We start from the raw sequence: 21,055 nt of genomic DNA on the forward strand, positions 1-21,055 counted from the left end.
AGTCACAATTGACTCATGGCAACCTTGTAGGGTTTTCAAGGCAAGAGACTTAGAGAGGTGGCCTTACCATTACCTGCCTCTGCAATTTTTTTTTTTGTGTCGTCAAGTCACAGCTGACTTATGGCAACCCCTGGTGGCTTTTTCAAGGCAAGAGATGTTCAGAGTTGGTTTGCCATTGCCTGCCTTTGTGTTATGGCTTTGGTATTCCTTGGAGGTCTCCCGTCCAAATACTTGCCAGGGTTGAGGCTGAGAGTGTGTGTCTGGCCCAAGGTCATCCGGCAAGTTTCCATAGCAGAGTGGGGATTCGAACCTGGGTTTCCCAGATCCTAGTTCGACACCTTAACCACTACACTATGCTGGCTCTCTTTCTCTGCATAGAGACCTTGGAATTCCTTGGTGGTCTCCCATCCAAATACTTACCAGGACTGACCCTGCTTAGCTTGGATTAGAAAGAAATGATGCAGGTTCCTCTGCTTGTGAGCTGCAGCACTGTACAGCAGACCACAAATGGATTCAGGACACTGTCTAAAGCTGGCAAGATCTTTCCAGTTCTAAAAATACTGTATGTCTTTGACTTGAATTGTGCTCTGGGTAAGATTAAAAACAACAACAACAACAACAACAACAACCCTACCTTGGATGTCTTTCTGTTTGAATAATTAAATATATTTTAATGCTTCTCTTCCTAATAAAATAACAACTACTGTTGTTTCTCTAAAGGAGGTGGCTTTAACTGAGCCTGCTGAGCTAAGAATGGTTTTTGAAGTAAACAGCCTGCAGTGTTGAGTGGAGCCTCGGGTGGGGATTTTGGCTGTAATTAAATATTTTTCCCCTGTAGCAGGAATAAATCTCGACTGTTGAATATTTAAGTGTCTGTTACTAAATCGCCCTGTGACGCACGCGTTTGAAAATGAAAATGTGAATGGTTAATGATACTCTTGGACTAATGAGAGATGTTTTCTTGGTCTTTAGCTCAGCCACTAGCCTCTTTGGCCTCCCATTGGCATGCAATGTGATAACACATGAAGCTGCCTTCTACTGAATCAGACCCTGGGTCCATCAAAGTCAGTATTGTCTACTCAGACTGGCAGAAGCTCTCCAGGGTCTCAGGTAGAGGTCTTTCACATCACCTACTTGCCTAGTCTCTTTAACTGGAGATGCTGGGGATTGAACCTGGGACCTTCTGCAAGCCAAGCAGATGCTCTACCATTGAGTCACAGCCCCTTCCACCCAGCAGGCTTCCATGGCACCAGTGGGGATTTGAACCTGGGTTTCCCAGGTCCTAGTCCGACATCTTAACCACTACACCACACTGGCTCTCCATGTATTACAATAGGCACCTTTTAATTAATTAAACTAGGGGCAGAAATGGCAGTCTTATCATCTGGGAGAACAAATAAGCTACTCAGAAAATATAATATGCAATAACAGAGTTCTTTCTTCCATGTGCTCGGTTACTTTAAAAAAATGTTCCCTAGTGACTACATCAAACATTTGTATATGTTCTGAACTGGATGAATTAGATGGATCCAATTGTCTGTGCTTATAACATCCATTTTACAAATACCATTGTTCAGCACTGTACAGCCGGCTGCTTTGACTTTACTGAAGACAGACTTTCCATGGTATTTGCTCCTCATCCAGGCCTCTAATACATGAGTGCGAACAGCAGTGAAATTGTGATATTTGTCAGAATCAGCATTACAAATTAAGTTGAGTGCATTTCTGTGTCCCAGACTGGTACAAGCCATGTGAAAATAGGATATACAGTATTGTAATAATACTATTTATTAATTTTAAGCCTCTGTACCATGTTCAACTTTCCCCCCACATTGCCACAGAACTATGGCTTTTGTGAAGTCTTATCTATCAGCCAGACCTAACTATAACTTAACACTGAAGGAAAACTCTGCCACAGTTTCTGATACTCTGGGAAGGAGAAAAAAACTAGGTGAAAATGAAATATTTAATTGTTGTGAATATTGTCCATTGCTGATGCATATAGCTCCTGTTTGCATTCTAAACAGATGTGTGAATTGTCGGTTCTCAGCATTTCAGACCTTCCGTGGGAAATCTGATGTGTCGTATGAAATCGAAGAAGTTTTGGAAGAGAGTCGGGTGCAGAGGAACATCCAGGCGGCCTCGATCATTCAGCTTTTGCGTGACAGGAGCAAGCGCTGGCAGGTCCTGACTGTCGTCGTCACCATGGCCTGCTACCAGCTCTGCGGCCTGAATGCTGTGAGTATCCAAATTCGGTCTGCCATTGGGCCATTTGAGAATTGTGGCAAACAACTTTGCCAAGATCCAGGATGACACCTCCCACCCCCACAAGTGGAGCCTAATTTGAGAAGCGCTTTATTTATTTAGAGACATTCCCTCCAAATCCCCAACCTCCAATTCATTTCTCAAGCTTAGGCTGCCAAGAGGAGCCCGACATAGGGCAGGCCTTTTCATATGTCCCAGATTCTCCTGTGAGCATCATTAGAAGCATCTATTGCCACCTGAGGCATGGGAAGTGTAGGCCTCACTGCACTGAGGCAGGAAGCCACAGGAAATTCCTGTACTTCTTGGTGGCAGCGACTTACCCTACAGTATATCACAGATAAACTTAGGGACATGCTTGTCTCCTTCTTTCATACTGTGAATCACTTCGAAGGATCTTCAGCATCTGCTACATGCTGTAATAGCCACATGTTTGAAAGCCAGGAAGGTGATAATTCTTTCCATGAGAAACAATACTAATCAAACATAATTTGTCCTACAACCATGTTACCAACAGTTTAAAACAGACTTCGACAGCTATAGTGTGTGAACTGGCTATCTGTGAGTTAGAGACCTGGTGTATCCACCCAGGCATGCATACAATTAAATTTCTAGAAATCCTGGAGTGGGACTTGCAACCTGAAGAAAGGCAAGGGTAACAGTAACAAAAATAAAGTAACAAAACAGTAACAAAAATAAAGGCAAATATGAGTATGTTCCAAGGACAGATACTTATTTGAAACATTTGTATGCTGCCTTTCTGCTCAGAGTCCTCAAGGTGCTGAATAATTAAAAAGACATTAGAAATCAACTTATAAAAACAGTACATATCAATAAAATCAGCAGTTTAGCACAAAGAAGAAGGAGAGTTCTATGAGCTAGCTACGATTTCATCCTTTACTGCCTCAGTGCTACCAGTGCCGATCAGCCTCTTCATTCAGCAAATGCCATGCTGCTCCCCATGCCAGAAAGGCAGATTCCAGGGAGCAGAAATCTCCCATTAAGCGGGGAGCCAACAGCCCCGGACGTCCATCAAGGCAGTAGGGCTGCAGGGAGACATGAGAAATTATAACAGGTGAAGAGATGGGAGCTGAGTGGAAAGCAGGATGCTGCTGGGATTCTTTGAACCATGAGTAGAAGGAAGCATCCTTTGTGAACTGCACCTGCTCAATCCAAGCAGCCCGTGCAAAACAGTCTTCAAGTTATGTGAAATCCTTTCGCACAGATTGATTTCTGTGTAGAGAACAGTAATGGAAACAATTTCATTCATTAACCTTTAATAGGCATAGTTCAAAAGACATCTTGTACAAATTCTCACGATCAAAATCAAATCACACCAACCCAAGATGAACAAACCAGGGTCCCTATCAGGCTCAGAAATATACAGAATATATCAAATACAAATAAATATGAAATATATAAAATATACCACATAATTGAAATTAAGCAAAAGGTTAAAATAATCTGCCCATCCAGCCGGACTGTGATATAATACAATAAACAATAATAGTCATAATCATTGACTATTCACTAGATAAACCGCAATCACAACAGCAACTTAAAATATTAGACGGACTTCATGGATCCCCGTCTCAATAACATTGCCAAAATTTTTGCAACCAAAGCAGTTGTTTCAGGCTTAGCATCAGACAATAGAGCAAATAACATTCGGCTTTTATTATTGACTATTTCGGTATCAAGCAGATCTAATAGACCAGTGGTTGGCAAACTCATTAGTCAACAGAGCCAAATATCAACAGTACAACGATTGAGATTTCTTTTGAGAGCCACCGTCCTACTTGCTTGTCCCTTTAGCTGGAGATGCCGGGGATTGAACCTGGGACCTTGTGCATGCCAAGCAGATGCTCCACCACTGACCCACAGCCCCCTCCCAAACGGTGCAAGTGCAGACTTCCCCCCTCCCGGTTCCCAAGCCCCCCCCCCAATAAAACAGCAAACAAGGCTGGCTGCCCAACCCTTGGAGGCCACCCGCCGCCCCCGCCCCCCCCGCCCTCCCGGCACTGGGCACTGGCAGGCGGTCGGCTTGAAAGGTCCAATGAGAGGAGGGATTCGGCCCCTTCCAATTGCACTCACATGAATCTGCCTTATACTGAATCAGACCCTTGGTCCATCAAAGTCCATCATGCCTTACCCCCACCCCCAGCCGACGGAGTCAGCCTCCGGGAGGGATTCCCCCACGCCCCACTGCCGCCGCCCTCCCCTCCTTCCCGGGCCAGCTGGGCGAGGCGGTGGCAGGAGCGCACGGGGCGCGCAGCCCGCTCTGGCCCAGCGTGAGGCGGAGCCTGCCTCTCCCCCCCCCCCTTGCAGCAGCAGCCTGGGTGGGCGGCCGCCACCTCTCTCCGCCTCCTCTGATCCCTCCCCGCCGGAGAGAGAGAGAGAGAGAGAGGAGGGGAGGCCGGGGGAGGGGCCGCCGCCTCCCACTCGCCTGCTGGTTCCTCCTGCCTGGGGCGCGCTGGAACCCGGCGGGAGTGCGGCACCTCTGCCTGGCTGGGCACGGGGATGCGGAGGAGCCACTGAGCCTATGGACGGGGGGGTGGGGAGGTGGGGAGCCGGCTTCCTGGCTGGCTGGCGGGATCCCGCCGGCGGTTGGGCTGGGCCAGGAATCACGGCCGCCCGGGCCCCGGGAAGAGCCGCATACTAGGGGCCAAAGAGCCGCATGCGGCTCGGGAGCCGCGGCTTGCCGACCACTGTAATAGACAGTCATTATGAGGGCCCTCACCCAGGCGGCATTCCAATATAATATGCATAAGCGAATCTGGAGATCCTGAACCGCAGGGGGGCAGAGTCTCTCCTGATACGGAATGTGACTAAATCTACCTAATAGGACCTTCAATGGAAAGGCATTCATATGAGCTAAGAAAAAAGCTCTTCTTTGGTCTGGATCAACTAAATTATGAAAATAATGAGCCATAGAGCTTAGCTGGCTAGAAATGCCAAAAAAAGCAGGTGAACATATATATGCCTTAGTAGGGAAAAGGGTTTGCAGTTCATGATCCAGAAGCCTTTGCTTGATTACTCGAAAAGCAGATCTTTCATCAGAAAGTAATAGTCAAAATAAATTCCAATACAAGCCAACTTCTGAAGAATAGCTAATGGAAACAACCCTGTGTAAAATGGAGCCCTGTTACCTTCTCAGTAATCTGTCAAGGCTGATGTTGTGACCACACCTAATTAAGAAGTAACTTGGAAATTGCTTGGTATGTTTCGGATGATGGATAAAGCTATTTTTCTTTTTTTTAAAATAGAAACCTGCCCCCTCTAAATCAGTTTGTTAGTGCTTGTCAAGAATCACTAGTTTATACCCTGAACTCCTTGCAGTAAGAGTTAATTATGTGTTCCTACACAACTTTTCACCGCCTGCTGGGAATCAGATGAAAAATGCATTTTATCAAATTTTCAGTAAACCTATCAAAGACACTCCACCACAAGTATAGCTCCACAAGTATAGCTTTCTGCTAACTGCAGGATTTCAGTGCTAATGACAGGCTTGTTCTGTTCCCTGTTGTGGATACTTTGCTGAGAGAAGACATGGAATTATCTTGTCACCTTCCCTCTCTACAGCTCCGCATATAATTACACTCACAAGTGACAGGAAAAATGACATCCAGAATGAAGTAATGCAGCTTAGTCGAGTTCTGTGCTTGAAGAGCTGCAAAACTGCAGAGAAGGCAAGATGTATCTGGCTTCACAGTGAGAAACGGGTGCCCTTGTTGTGTTTTGAAGAATGTGTTTGGTCTCTACTGGAGATGCTAATGGGTGGCCCCCCACAAGGCAAGGTTTCTGTGTTTCCCTGTCATCGCCGCCATGAACACAAAGACTTTTGCATTGGGAAGGGAATGTTCGCGCAGGGGTCTTGTGCACACTTTCTTCCATTGACTGCCATTTTCCCGGCATTCCCCCCTCCCCAAACTGGACGACCAGAGAGAGTTTTTTAAATAATCAGTAATTGGTATTGTGCTATAGCTCAATAACACTAAAGCGATCTGGTGCTGTGATCTTCCCGTTCCTCTGAATTTCCAGCTTTTATTTTTTTTAAAGAAAGTATATCTCTAGACCTCAAACAAAAAGTCTTCCAGGGGGTGGTGGGGAAACCGGCAGCTGTGAGGGGCTGGCGAGGAAAACGTCAACACCGAGCCTGCGCTGAGAGGCTGTGGTCGGTTTCAGGTCACCCAGTGATCTTTCTCAGCTGAGCAGGGATTTGAGCCCAGGTCACTGCAGCTGACGTCTGTCACTCTGTCAACGACACCATTGCTGGTTTTCACTAGGGGAAGGGGAAAATTTATTTCTTACACAATCTTGTCCTTTGTTAGCACAATCCCAAGGATAGCACAAATCAGTTTTTTGCAAATATCCGTAGAGATATATTACATAAAATATCTGGTTGTAAAAATTGCTCCATGATTGTTCTCTGAAAGCGATAACTTTTTCAGGGCAAGCTGCTAATCGGGCAGTATTTTGTAGTCATGGAGAAACTGCACATGGTACGGGGGATCCATGATTGTACCTCCTAGGGCCATAATCTTTTTTTTTTTTTGTATCTTGAAGCAGCCCCTGGGGGTTCTGATTTTGATCAGAGCAGTGGTGTAGGGGGACGGGACATAATTTTGTTCCCTGTGCCAGCATTTAGCACAACCACCCCTTCACTGCTATTAGCCTGGAAGAGTTAGATAACAGATAAGTACAAAGATGTTAAAAATGTATATAACCTTTCCATTTTAACTAGGTGCTGAAGGATCCTTGTAGAAATGTGACTGTTGAAAGCTGTCTTTATTGTTACAGATTTGGTACTACACCAATGACATTTTCCTGGGAGCAGGGCTCAGTAAAGAGATGATCCCGTACGTCACCTTAAGCACAGGAGGGGTTGAGATTCTGGCTGCTGTTTTCTCCGTAAGTATTGTGAGAGTTTCATATGTTGCAGGACCAAGTAGGGCATTCAAAATTCAGGATTTTTGCATTTGGAAGTTCAATTGCTTTTAAGTTTGTTTGGGTGTTCTCAGGTTATAAGCAAGCAAAATAATTCTGCCTTGGAGCCAGGTAGCTGGCTTTGGAAATGGTGATTCACAATGCTGACTGGCAAACTGACGGTTGCTCATCACGCATTGTGCAAGTGTGCATATAATGTCAGATTTTATGTTGCATACGTTCGATGGCAGCTGAAACAGGACCTGATTTGATGCATGAAGATGGGGGGTGGGGGGCGCTGATTCAGGGCCCGGCCGCTTCTAAACTTACCAATAAATGACAGGGTTGGTAAACCCGAATCAGACTAGAAGAGGCAGCAAGAATGTCTCATTGGCGGTGTTAATTTGTTTGACCTTTCCACCCAGACAAATCTGCTGCTTTGATGCCATATGTGGCTCTGACAGAAGGCAAAGCTGAAAATGGAATCAGAGGTCAGGAACATCATAGCAAGAAGAAATCCAAGCCCATCGCTAATTAAGACAGCTAATAGAACTTGAAAACATACTTGCGCCTACACGTTTTGTAGGCGAGAGCTGTCACAGAGTAGCTAAGACTGAGAGCCTGGAAACCCCGTGCTTAAAGCTCACCTCAGCAACAAAACCGCCCAGTAGCATTAGGTGAGCTCTGGTTCTCCTGGTCCTTTTCCTCCCATCTGCAGTGTACGGGTGGCAATAATTCTGGCCTACATTACAAGGCTGATGTTAGAGTGAATGAGACATATTTTGAACATTTGAAATGCACCAGAGAAATTATGGTTGTGGTTTGTTTCTCTTGAAATCAGGCTACTAGTATTAAGAGAAGAAAAGCAGTATTGGTGAGTCATCAACTGCTTTAAATCCAGTTGGATTTGGCACATTATATTCACTAGCACAGTTTTTGTTCCTTGTGCTGTCTTTTACCTTGATTACCTACTTTACAGCACAGAGCCTTGCTTGTGTTCTGGTTAAATCCAGTTGTGGCGGCTGTGACAGCTTCCTGGATCGGGTGTGCGCACGTGTGTGTGTGTGTGAGTCAGTTTTTATTTTACAGTCATTTGACCAAAAAAAGTGTGTGTGTGTGTGTGTGTGTGTGTGTGTCAGGGTGCTCCTGACAGGCCAGCCGGAAGAAAGCATGGGCTGGCCAGAAGGAATGCAGGGATGCTGACAGGAGGGCAGGGATCACCCCAACCGGGTGCATGGTCAAAAGGCCGCCAGGTGTGAGCCCTTGGCCTAAATCAGAACCAAAACAAACCACATCGAGACAGCCAGGTCCAAAAGAAGCTGGTTTTTACTTGGTCTAAATAGGAGTACAGAGCATGAAGAAAAGCTGACAGCAGTGAGTTCGCTGTCTAACACTCAGCAGTATAAAGGCTATGATATTTGCAAGTGATTACAGAACACAAACATAGCTGCTGTTCCCAGGACTTCAAACAGGCTTCGGTATGCAGGCTTGTCCTTGAGCTTAGTCAGTAGTCAGGTCAGCGATAGAAACGAAAGCAAAACAAAGTAACTGAGATACAGGCCTGACACCAGGAAGCATGAAAGGGGGAAGCAAGGAGGAGGAAGCTGTGCCGGAGCTGCAGATGGAGTGCGGTGGTGCCCAGTCAAAAGAGCAAGTCACCCAGCTGCGTTGGCAAGGCACAGATGGCGAGGCAGCCAGGGATTGTCACCAGCACCTGCATGGGTGGCCAAGACTTAGCACAGCCCCAACATACAGCCATACCCTCCTTCTGGAGGAGGGAGCCAAGGCGCTTGGAAGGGGCGAAGGGGAAGGAGAAGGAGAAGGGATTAAGGACTGCGGGCAGGCAGCCACAGGAGAAATGCCCAGCCTTGAAACCCCTGATGAGGTGTGCCTGCTAGGACAGTGGGGGCTAGGGATGCCAATCTACAAGGCCAGAGAGCTGAGAAACAACCGGGCTGGAAGGTGGAAAGGAGTGGGGGACTGGGTCTGATAGGCTGGTGGGGGCAGTGACTGAGGTCATTTGCACCTGGTAAGGGGCGAGGACAAGGGGGATCCCCAGGGGACCTGACCACAAGTCAGTCACCCAGACTGAGGCCGCGGGCAACAGTCACACCAGTTTGTCCCAGACCGTAGCCCTGCGGAATGAACCTAAGAACGACAATCGCTTCAGTCTACTCGTTTTGTCTCTGTAGTGCAGGGACGGACTAACTGATTGCCATTGATGCCCATAAACTCCAATCTCCCTCCTGATATTGTGGAGGCTTCTAGGTTGCATCTCTCAGCTTGGCATTTCTTTTTTTTCTTTTTTTTAAATTTTTTTATTATTTTCTCCAAAATCTTAACTTGACTATTCAACAAGTTTAAAAGTCCATTGTCATCAAAATTACAATAACAGAAAAACAAAACTTTGTTGATATATAATAACATAAATTTAAATTGCATTTGACCTCCCTCCACCTCCTTCCGTCTAGAAATAAAATTATTTCTCTTTTGTAAATGGTTACTAATCTTACATATCATTGCATTCACTAATATCTTAATTACTTAATCAACCAATTATAACATAACATTTTGCCCTTATTATAAATTTAACATATGATAGAAAGCTATTTTTACTTATATGCATAAAAAGATTAGTTTAATGAATACCCTCTAAACGACCCCATTTGAAATTCAGTTTCACAATAAGTTTTCCATGCCCCCCATTCTTCCGAAAATTGTGTATTATCTTTTTGATTCATTAGAGCTGTAAGTTTCGCCATTTCCATCAGGTCCATCAATTTCTGTATCCAGTCTTTTTTATCTGGTATTTCAGTCAGTTTCCATTTAGCTGCATATGTCAATCTTGCTGCAGTAGTGGCATACATAAAAAATGATCTTTGGGTAATTATAGTGTCCGGTATCATACTTAATAGCATCATTTCAGGTATCTTTGGGATATTATTCTGTAAAATCAGCCTCATTTCATTATATATCATGTCCCAGAATTTTTTAGCTTTTTCACAAGTCCACCACATGTGATGAAATGAACCAATTTCTTTTTTACACTTCCAACATTGTGGGGACATTGTTTTGTAAGTCTTTGCCAGTTTTTTCGGTGTCAGATACCAACAGTACATCATTTTGTAAATATTTTCTCTTAATGATTGAGAGAGTATGGATTTCATATCTCGAGACCAAAGTCTTTCCCATTTATGAAGTTGTATATCGTGACCCAACATTTGTGCCCAATTAATCATAGTGGGTTTAATTCTTTCTTGCTCACAGTAAAGCTCCAACAGTAACTTGTAGATTTTCGATACTAAGTGTTCATTTGTATCCAATATAAGTTTTTGAAAGGTTGATTTATTTTTTGAAAATCCCACTTTTTGATCTTTAAGAAAAACCAATTTTATTTGATAATATTGGAACCAAGTTAGATTGTCTTTAACTTCTTCATGTTCTTTAAGTGAGCAGTGTACTCCTTCCCACTTTAAGAGATCTTGATAAGTAATAAATTGGGCTGGTCTTAATGGTTTCAATGTCAACATTTCTTGTGATGAAATCCGTAATGGGGTTTTTGTTTCCAGCAAATGTTTATATCTGGACCATGTTTTAAATAAAGATGATTTAACCATGTGTTGCTGAAAGGATGCGTGAGCCTTAATTTTACCAAACCATAAATATCCATGCCATCCACTTCTATTGTCAAAACCCTCTAAACCTAATAAACGTGTATTGGACAATTCCATCCAATCTTTAAGCCATACCAAGGCAGCTGCTTCAGCATATAGTTTAAAATTAGGAAGTGCAAAACCACCCCTCTCTTTAGAGTCTACCAAGTACTTGTAGGCAATTCTTGGTTTTTTCCCTTGCCAGATGAAGTTTATTAAATCTTTTTTCCAAGCATCGAAGTGCTTTACTTGGGATATTATAGGTAGATTTTGAAACAGAAACAATAATCTCAGTAAAATGTTCATTTGTATGGTCGAAATACGTCCAAGCAAAGAAAGTTTTTTATTTGACCATATCAGCATATCCTTTTTTATTGTTTCCCATAACTTGACATAATTGTTTGTAAACAAATCCTTATTTTTGATAGAAATCCAGATTCCCAAGTATTTTTTTTGCTTTTTCCCATCCTGTCTTGTCAATAAAATCATGTTGTTCTGCTATAGTAAGATTTTTAAAGATTGTTTGCGTTTTCTCTTGATTAATTTTAAAACCTGAAACCTCACTGCTTACTCTTAAGTCCAATATACCTTTCAAAGTATTAGCAGAGTGAGTAGGATCATCCAAAATCAATAGAAGATCATCCACAAATGCTCTCAGTTTAAATTCATGTATCTTTATCTTTAAACCATGGATGTCTTCTGATTCTTGTATTTTACAGCATAACGTTTCCAAGACCAGAATAAAAAGCAAAGGTGAAAGTGGGCATCCTTGTCTTGTTCCTTTTTGTATATTGCAATTTTCTGACATTGATTCATTTACTAATATTTTCGCTTGTTGTTTTGTATATATTGCATTTATACCTCTTTTAAATTTTTCGCCAAAATTCATATTGTCCAAAACCTTTTTCATAAAGTCCCAAGAGACCATATCAAATGCCTTTTCTGCATCCAAAAAGATAAAAGCAGCTTTATGCTGAATATTATGTTCATAGTACTCTAAAGCATCTAATCTCAGCTTGGCATTTCTATCGGTGCTGATGCATCATTGGAGCCTAGAGAGAGGTCCTGCATCCGCTGCCATGTCCTTGGGATGCTAGAAAGTTTGCATGTGGTCTTGATAACGTGGTCAGCGGTGCACAATCCATTATGGATTGCAAGCTCTTTCCCTCGGCCATCCTATGGTATCCCAGGCCACACACAGTGTGGGTGAGGTTGTAAAAACTGGTAGGTGATGCCATATTTGGTCCTCCCTTTTGAGTCTTGAGCAGGACTGTGGCAGAGCAGTTCTGACAGAACGTTCAGGTTCTTCACATATATTATCTCTTCAGTCTTTGGAACGGCCCTGTAAAATAGGTTAAAATAATTGTCCTGATAAAGCAGAGTTAGTCTAGTCTACACTTATTGATGAGAGCCAGCCTGGCATAATGGTTAAGAGCGACGGACTCTAATCTGGGAGAACTGGGTTCGATTCCCCAGTCTTCCACATGAAGGCTGCTAGGTGACCTTGGGCCAGTCACAGTTCTCTTTGAACTCTGAACTCCGAACGTCTCTTGCCTTGAAAACCCTATGGGGTCGTCATAAGTCAGCTGTGACTTGATGGCACACATACACTTATTGATAGACTTATATGGATTAAGTGTTTCACTAAACTTTGCAAACACTTAAAACAGCCTTTCTTAATATGGAATAAAAGCTTTTCTGTTCCATATTTAATATGCCCCATGAAATTTTTATGTGGGATGCCATTAATTATTTGGGACATCTGTAAATAATTATAATTGATGGACCATCATTTGGTAAAGTGGCTGGCTGTGTTAGGTTCATATATTTTCAATAAATACACGGCAGGTGATGCATTTTAGATGTTTAAATATTTGCTTAGCCCGTCTGCATCAAATGTGCTCAGTAGGGCAAGCCAAAAAGTGCTTAATGATTTACTCAGCATTCTTTTAGAAGTAAGGGGGGAGATATAATAGTAAATAAATACCACAAATAATTTATGGGCACAATCCAACCCCATTTCCCCCTTTATTTTTGCAGAAGAGCCATGTACAGACGTAACTCTTTCCTGGCAAAATCAGTGCGACCTAGAAATTCAGTTCTGTGGGACTGCACTAAAATCATAGCCGTGTTTCAGCTTCCAAATATGTGTAGGGTTGCCAGCTGCAGGGAGGGGGGAAAAGATCCTGTCCTTTAAAAAAAAAAAAAAAGTAAAGGTCCCCTGTGCAAGCACCAGGTCATTCTTGACCCATGGGGTGATGTCACATCCTGACATTTTCTAGGCAGACTTTGTTTACGGGGTGGTTTGCCAGTGCCTTCCCCAGTCATCTTCCCTTTACCACCAGCAAGCTGGGTACTAATTTTACCAACCTCGGAAGGATGGAAGGCTGAGTCAACCTTGAGCCAGCTACCTGAAACCGACTTCTGTCGGGATCGAACTCAGGTCGTGAGCAAAGCTTTTGACTGCTGTACTGCAGCTTATCACTCTGCTCCATGGGGCTCCTGTCCTTTTAACAGAAGCTTAATGTGTGGGAATGAGAAATGAAGCATTTTGTGACATAGAGGTAAATAACATCACCTGGTGAATAACGTCCCATTAAACCTTTATTAAAAGGACAGGACTTTTGTTTCCCTTCCAGCTCACAAGGTATATTTTGTTGCACCAAGCAGCATGAAGATTTGCATAACAGCACACCTAAAAAATAGTGAACGCGAAACAACACCGTCAGACAATTATTGTGAGCCTTAACTCTGGAGCCCTGGCCCAGATTCTCCCCCACCAGCACAGACTTTCACATGCCAGAAGGCAGGATGGGCCTCTGTCTTTCCCGCCAAGCACTTCTGAGCCAAGTACTCCGCACCACATCCATTTTGGCACCCAGTGAATGTGTTTTACCACCCTCAGTAGACAGGGATGTGTATGTATCACCAGAGGAAACAAAAAAGCACTTCAGTTAATAGTTTTTCTTAATGGTCATAGTAGTTTGTCGTTGCCCACCCCCCAATTTACTGAGTGCCAGGACCACCAGGACACCGGCAATTCCAGTACATCAGCCAAAGCCTCCCAGTTGCCCGGGAAGCTGAGCTGCCTGCCAGCCTGGACTGTCCCCCTGCCTGGCCTTGTCATGGCCCAAGTCTCAGGCCTCCCAGCAAGCAGGACAGGCCTCTTTCTTGCCCCCCTTTACCCATGGGACCCTCTCCCTGGTTTTACTTAGCACAGAAGCCTTTTGGGTACAAAGGGTGGCGCGTAAATGCCAGTACTGGCTGAAGACCATTGGGTGAAGCCTTTGATTTCTTTCTGTGTTGCGTGAATCTCTAGATTAATTTTTACTGCTTTTAGAGAATTTTTTCAGGAAATATTTTGTACTTATTTTCATTTTCATGAGCCATCTTCAGCACCAATTTGATTTTACAGGGCAAAGTTTTTAAAAAATAAAATAAAACAGAAATGACAGTGCAGCAGGGCTCACAGTTGTTCTCTGAATTTCCTTGGTTACAACGGCACTAGCCTTAGATCTATTCTAAACCTGCTAGCAGCAACAAACTCTAAGTCATTAGCACAAATCTTCCCCTGGCACATTGTGTTTTGCTGCAAGCATTCCAGAAGGTCAGGGTGGCAGAGGTAGCCAGCCCCCCCCCCTCCATACACGCACACCAATGTCATACCAGCCACAATAGGAGGACATAATAGAATGCCAAAGGAAGGTCAGAACCCTCCTCTAAAATTGTGCAACTCACTGCAAATACATTTACAGAGAAATTAAAACAACCAGAAGAGTGTTGGGGCAGATCCATTTTTCTGTCACTAAACCCCTGTGCATCCCCCACACACACACTATTTTTAAATGGAAAAGAAATTACATGTTTTGTTTTGTTTTTGCCTGGGGGTGGGGTGGGGATGGAATGAAAGGTTTCACTTTTTAAAGTTTGTGATATAATTGCCGTAATGCAGTATTTATCCAGCCCGTGAGCAGCCTGAGACATTTGCCTGTCTTTATGAGATCAGGAGTTCTGACGGCAATCCAGTTGGAACCAGTACTATGGAGCCCATAAGGCTGCGTACAGCGGATTTACTTTTACATCTTAAAGTGAGGGTCCATTGCCTTCCACCCCTCATGAAGACAAATGGGCTAGCCAGGTTGCAAGTTCAGCCTTTTAGGCTCTGGCTGCTGCCGGGGAGAGGGGGACCTCATTGGGAGGAGGCTGGTGTTTGGCCCTCCCTCTGCCCCTGCAATCCCACCCCCACACCTCACTGCCCTCCCACTGCCTTTAGCCCACCTGGGCATCAGGCAGAGGTGGTGTGGAGTGAGGGTCAAGGAGAGAAAGACAGGCAGAGAAAAGGGGGAATGTGGCAAAGGAAGGAACGGGAAAGGATGGAGAGGGGGTGGCAAACAGTGTCTAACGCAGCACTTCAGTGCTGTTAGTAGGGATCAGCAATGTTTTATTTTCCTGTAATGACACAGAATCCTGCTACTAGTCATGATAAGCATGGCTCAGTGAGACATTATCCTGCTCATTGAATGTCCTGTGCAGAAGGGTCGAATTGTGCCCTAAATGGTCTTGTGAGCCAAAGACGTGCCATGTATCTAGAAAGTGGGAATGCTGCAAGACGAAGATGTTTCTGATGTACAGTCTTCTTGGGGGAGGTTTTGTTGTTGCTGTTTGTACCGATGTGAATAATCTGAAGGCATTGTGGAGCCCTGGGAATACTTGGTTCCTGTTGCTTTTGGATTAATCCTGTAGAAATTACCCGAGTTGACAGCAGCCATTCAGAACTCCTCTAGTTTTATAAGAACACCTGCCATTTTTCCCCCCTTCAGGGCTTAGTGATAGAACGGCTTGGGCGTAGACCTCTTCTCATCGGGGGATTTGGCTTGATGATTCTCTTCTTCATAATACTCACTGTGTGCATGACTTTGCAGGTATGTGGGCATTCTTAATCGCTCTTCTTTCTTTGTAAAACCAGACCTTTTGTTCTAACTCATTCTCATGCACAAGGAGGAGGGTACTAAGTAACTTGGAAACTGAAGCAGTATGGCTAGCTGAACTGTGGATTTATGACATGGCCAGTTCTTTGTTTCTTCCTTTATTGCTTGAACAAGAAGCAGCCAGCACCTTAACACTGTTCCTGCCAGATCCCTCGTGAGACGCCTGAGGGGTGGGTTATGGCTCAGTGGTAGAGCATCTGCTTGTCATGCGGAAGGCCCCAGGTTCAATCTTCTGCATCTCCAGCTGAAAAGATCAGGTGGTAGGTGATGGGAAAGAACACTGCCTGAGACCCTGGAGAACACATGAATCTGCCTTATACTGAATCAGACCCTTGGTCCATCAACTTCTGTACTGTTGACTCAGACTGCAGCGGCTCTTCAGGCTCTCAGGCTGAGGTCTTTCCCTTCACCTCCTACCTGGTCCTTTTAACTGAAGGTGCCACTGCCAGTCTGAGTCGACAGTACTGACCCTGATGGACCGATGGTCAGATTCAATATAAGGCAGCTTCATGTGTTCATATGCTTAAAGGATAAAATGCCTGGCTAATGAAGACTAGTTTCATTTGTTACCTCTTATGAATAAGACCTGAATGGATCCAGGCAGCTTTTTTACTATGGCCCCATCCCACTTGGCTTTTGTCCTTGTAGCTCCCAAGATCCCAGCATATTCTTTTTGGGGGTGGTCAAAATGACCCCTCCATCTCTTTTCAACCAATACTGGTTGGCTTCAACCCAGTGTTAACTATATATGACCATAACCCTTTGCCACAATATTGTGGTCATATCAGTCCTAAGTCATGGATACCAACACATTGCTGGTGCTGGTGTGGTGCCAGAGTAGGCAGTTGGTATCTGTGGCGGCTGTGGGGTGAGGGGGACTCTGCACCAGCAGGAAGGACTCTGCTCCAACTGGCGTTTGCCCTGTGGCTGCCGAAATGAGGGGAAGAATGCCTTGATACCAGTCCAAAGAACAAGGACCATGGGAGGCTTCTACATTATTCACACAACCAAGACTCCTAGCAAGAGAAAGTCAGACAAACCCATATACGTTCAGTCAAACTGATCTCTCTTCCCCACTAGCATAGAATCACAGAGTTGGAAGGGGCCATACAGGCCATCTAGTTCACCCCCCTGCTCAATGCAGGATCATCCTAGAGCATCCCTGACAAGTGTTTGTTTAGCCGCTGCTTGAAAACTGCCACTCTAGTCCCCTTTACTTGGGTGTCGTTTGTCTTTTTAATTTGGAGGCCCACGGGCAGTTCCGGACTCTTCTAATGGGTGTGAACTGCTTTGGCAGATGATTTAAGAAGAGAGAACCGGTATAGTGGCTATAGCATTGGATTAGGATCTTGGAGGCCTAGGTTGAAATCCCCATTCTGCCCCATGAGCTTGCTAGGTGACCATGGGCCAGTCACACACTCTCAGCCTAACCTATATTGCAGGGGTGTTGTGAGGACAAAATGAAGGAGAGGAAAATGCTGTAAGACACTTTGGGTCTCCATCGGGGAGAAAAGTGGGGTATACATTGCATAAATAAAATATAACAAACAATTATAATGCTTCTAGTATTTATTTATTTTAAACACCTTTCTCCATTGCAGAACTCAAGTCAGCTTACAATATAAATAAATATAAACATTATAAAAACACACTAAAACAACAATCGTAAAACCTATAGAAGTCACAGATTAAAAACTCCCATTTGGACTGCCAATAATAAAAGCTAAATCCATCAAAGTGCAGTCCTAAATAAAACTGCCTTTAACATCAAATGAAAGTGTGGGAGGGAAGGTGGCATGGCAGAGCAGGGTTGGTACATGGAAGGAAGACCCCCAAGTAAGGCTCTGCAGAGGAAGGCAAGAGCAAACCACCTCTGCTTCTTACCTGCCTTGAAAGCCCCTTTCTGGGGTCACCATAAATTGGCTGTGACTTTACGGCACTTTACATACACACACTCATACACAGTATGAGCATCATGTTGCAAAGTGCAGTCCAAGTGTAACACTCCACACGTCCATTCTTACTTCTTTTTGGTAATAACACAATGCTTGGGTTCAAGCTGCAGCAGGTTCTTAAGCTTGATCATGTAGACAGTGCTGATTTGCTAGCAGTTTGTGACACTGTATTAGCATATTGGTAAATGCTGAACATGTATTGACTGGCACAGGGTCAGGTAAAACCATAAATCCTGAAAGCCTTTACTGACCCAGTGGTTATGCAGACCAAGGAATTCCTGTTGCATTGTTTTAAATGTTGTAACCTGCCTTGAGTCTCAGCAGGAAAGAACTATAAATAAATACCTGTCTGGCATTTGTTGCACACATAGTATAAGTGTAATCCTAAACTACTGATTACTGACCCCCGCCCCCATGCTGTGTTTTTCAGAATCAAGCAGAATGGCTCCGCTACCTCAGTATATTCTGCATTCTTGCTATAATTGCATCATTTTGCATCGGACCAGGTAATGCGCTTGTCAAAGCACATTTCACTAGAATTAAAAAGGTAAAGGTCCCCTGTGCAAGCACCGGGTCATTCCCGACCCATGGGGCAACATCACATCCCGACGTTTACAAGGCAGACTTTGTTTTACGGGGTGGTTTGCCAGTGCCTTCTCCAGTCATCTTCCCTTTACCCCCAGCAAGCTGGGTACTCATTTTACCGACCCCGGAGGGATGGTAGGCTGAGTCAACCTTGAGCCGGCTACCTGAAACCGACTTCCATCAGGATCGAACCCAGGTCATGAGCAGAGCTTGGACTGCAGTACTGCAGCTTACCACTCTGCTCCACGGGGCTCTCACTAGAATTAACTGTCAGTTATTCACTATAAAAGTATTGTTGCAATCATGTTTCTGTCACAAGTAAAGGTTCTACATGTTTCCTGTTTGTGAATGTGGGGAGGGAGAAGAGAAAACGGGAAAGAACCTCCTGTTTGTAGGGGTTATTTTGGCTCCACACTAGGGGGGAATTCATTTTTAATTACTAGCATAAATTAAATAGCTGGTGTTGCCACAGTTCTATGTATACAGGTCTGAGGTACAAAAGTACATAAGTATGAATTGTATATGTGAACTTCCATCTTTCTAATGGTATGTGTAATAGCTTACTTAGCAAAAGAACGGCCATGCTGGATCAGACCAAGGCCCATCATGTCCAGCAGTCTGTTCACGCAGTGGCCAACCAGGTGCCTCTAGGAAGCCACCAAACAAGACGGCAGCAGCATTTATCCTGCCTGTGTTCCATGGCACCTCATAGAATAGCCATGCTCCTCTGATCCTGGAGAGAGCAGTGCCATTTGTTTCAAGAGTGAATGATTAAAAACATTAATACTTGCTATAGCTCAGAACTTTGATGTTGGTGTTTTAAGCAAATACATCTTTGTCTCTCTTTTGTTCCAAATGGTAAAGTCTATTTTTGTTGTATAGCTTTTATCCCTTTATCACTGTGCCAATCAGCATTTGCTAATGCATTTTGCACTCACATGGAAGCAACTTGAGTAGAGATGTATCAGTATAAAATGATTTTTTGTTTTCTTTGCTGACTTCTAATCTCAAAATAGCCCTCTGGCTATGTTCCTCAATTCTGCTGTAATAACCAGCATTTTTACAAGTCATAGTCTTAATTTTGCACTAAGCAACCTAACATAAAAAAAAATTGAACACAAGCGCTTTTATTTATAATGGCTATAAATATAATAGCGAGGTAGGACCCTGTCACACAGATTAAAAATATGGGGTTGGACTACACGCGGCTAAAAAAGAATTTTCTGCAAACCATGGAGAATTCTCAGCTGCAGTAAAATCTTACATGTTACTTTAAGTCACAGTTCTATGTACCCATGCCTTCTAAATACAATGTGAGAATTAGCTCTCAGAGAACAGGACTCTCGATATCATTGCTGAAATATCAAAAATGTCTTGGTTTTGGATTTCCCCGCCCCCAATGCATGAAACCTTTATTACTAGTGGAGAGGGATATTTGAAAATGGTAAATTTATCTCATGAAAATCTCCATGTGGAATGTATTTTCAGTATAAAGCAAAAAAAGTGTTGGTGTGGAACCAGCAGAATGCTCAAAGGGTGAATGCTTGTAGAGGAAATATGTAGAGGAAACCAGTCAAATCGGATTATTATGTGTCGCCAAAGCAGTCTTCATTATATGGATAATAGTGCAGGATCTGTCCATATGTTTGAGAAATATGCTTGCTTTAATCATATACATCTTGCTTTAACTTAGCTAGATAATGCCTTGTGCATTGGAGATTAAAAAAACTAGGGGTTACATAATTTAGTCACATAATAATAGTCACATAATTTAGAACTCTGAAAAGATTTCTTTTACATTCTTGTGGCCAGCCTGCCTACTTTTAGAAAACTGCAGAGTTGTGTTCCTGTCTAACCCTCTGCTGCAAGGCCATGAAAGTCCCCCCAAAAATCTCCCCCACCCCCAACACATCAGCCTCTGACCACAGTGAGCCACAAGCAGAAAGATGTCATGTTCCAGACTCAGAAGCTGCACTGCTGCCCCCCCCATGGAGTGATGTGGTGGGAGTGATAGGCACATTCTGCAGGCATATTCCCCGGCTATTTGGGATAACTGTTACCAGAGGGGATCAGGACCAATTTCTGTAGACATCAGGTGGAGCTCAGGATCCTTGTGGGAGAAAGTATTCAAACGCTGGGTTAGCAAAACAGCTGCACCACCAAATGCCAAGTCCACACTGAGGGTTAATACTCAGCTGGTGGTCTCCTTCCTGCCTTGACATATGGCTAGGGCTGTTGAATTAAAAAAAATTCGGTATAGTTCGGATTCGGCTGAATTCGGCCCGTTTAGATTCGGGATATGCCAAAGTCCGAACTCCCCCGCTTCGGGTCCGTGCAATTCGGCGGGAATTCAAAGTTCGGGGAAAAAATCGGCCGAATAAAGCCATTAAAAACACAACCGCGCCTTTCCACGGCTCTGGGGGGGCATTTTGGGGGGTAAAGGTCCCAAACTTTCAGAGGAGCTTCAAAGGACGCTTCTTGAAAGACCCCCCAAGTTTTGTAAAGATTGGGTCAGGGGGGGCTGAGATATGGGCCCCGAAAGGGGTCCCCCCACCCTTAATGTGTATCTCCGAGCAGAGCTTGCCCCCCACGCACAAAGCGCCCAGCCCCGACAAACAGCTGAGAGCAAGGGCGGGGCAAGTGTGAAAAAATTTGCAAAGCAATACAACTGCAAAGCAACACAAGC

The 21,055-nt window shown here is 44.1% G+C and overlaps 1 protein-coding gene across 1 annotated transcript in view; it reads left to right on the forward strand.

Moving 5' to 3' along the window:
• The window catches only part of SLC2A9 (solute carrier family 2 member 9), a 75,912-nt gene that overhangs the window by 31,589 nt on the left and 23,268 nt on the right, over nucleotides 1-21,055 (forward strand). The window contains exons 9-12 of the mRNA XM_056855118.1: nucleotides 2,051-2,238; nucleotides 7,063-7,173; nucleotides 15,662-15,763; nucleotides 18,215-18,290. Of these exons, the coding sequence (XP_056711096.1) occupies nucleotides 2,051-2,238; nucleotides 7,063-7,173; nucleotides 15,662-15,763; nucleotides 18,215-18,290 (477 nt within the window). The remainder of the gene's footprint in view (nucleotides 1-2,050; nucleotides 2,239-7,062; nucleotides 7,174-15,661; nucleotides 15,764-18,214; nucleotides 18,291-21,055) is intronic.

This window comes from Euleptes europaea, chromosome 9 (assembly GCF_029931775.1).
Source record: "Euleptes europaea isolate rEulEur1 chromosome 9, rEulEur1.hap1, whole genome shotgun sequence".
Lineage (NCBI taxonomy): Eukaryota > Metazoa > Chordata > Lepidosauria > Squamata > Sphaerodactylidae > Euleptes > Euleptes europaea.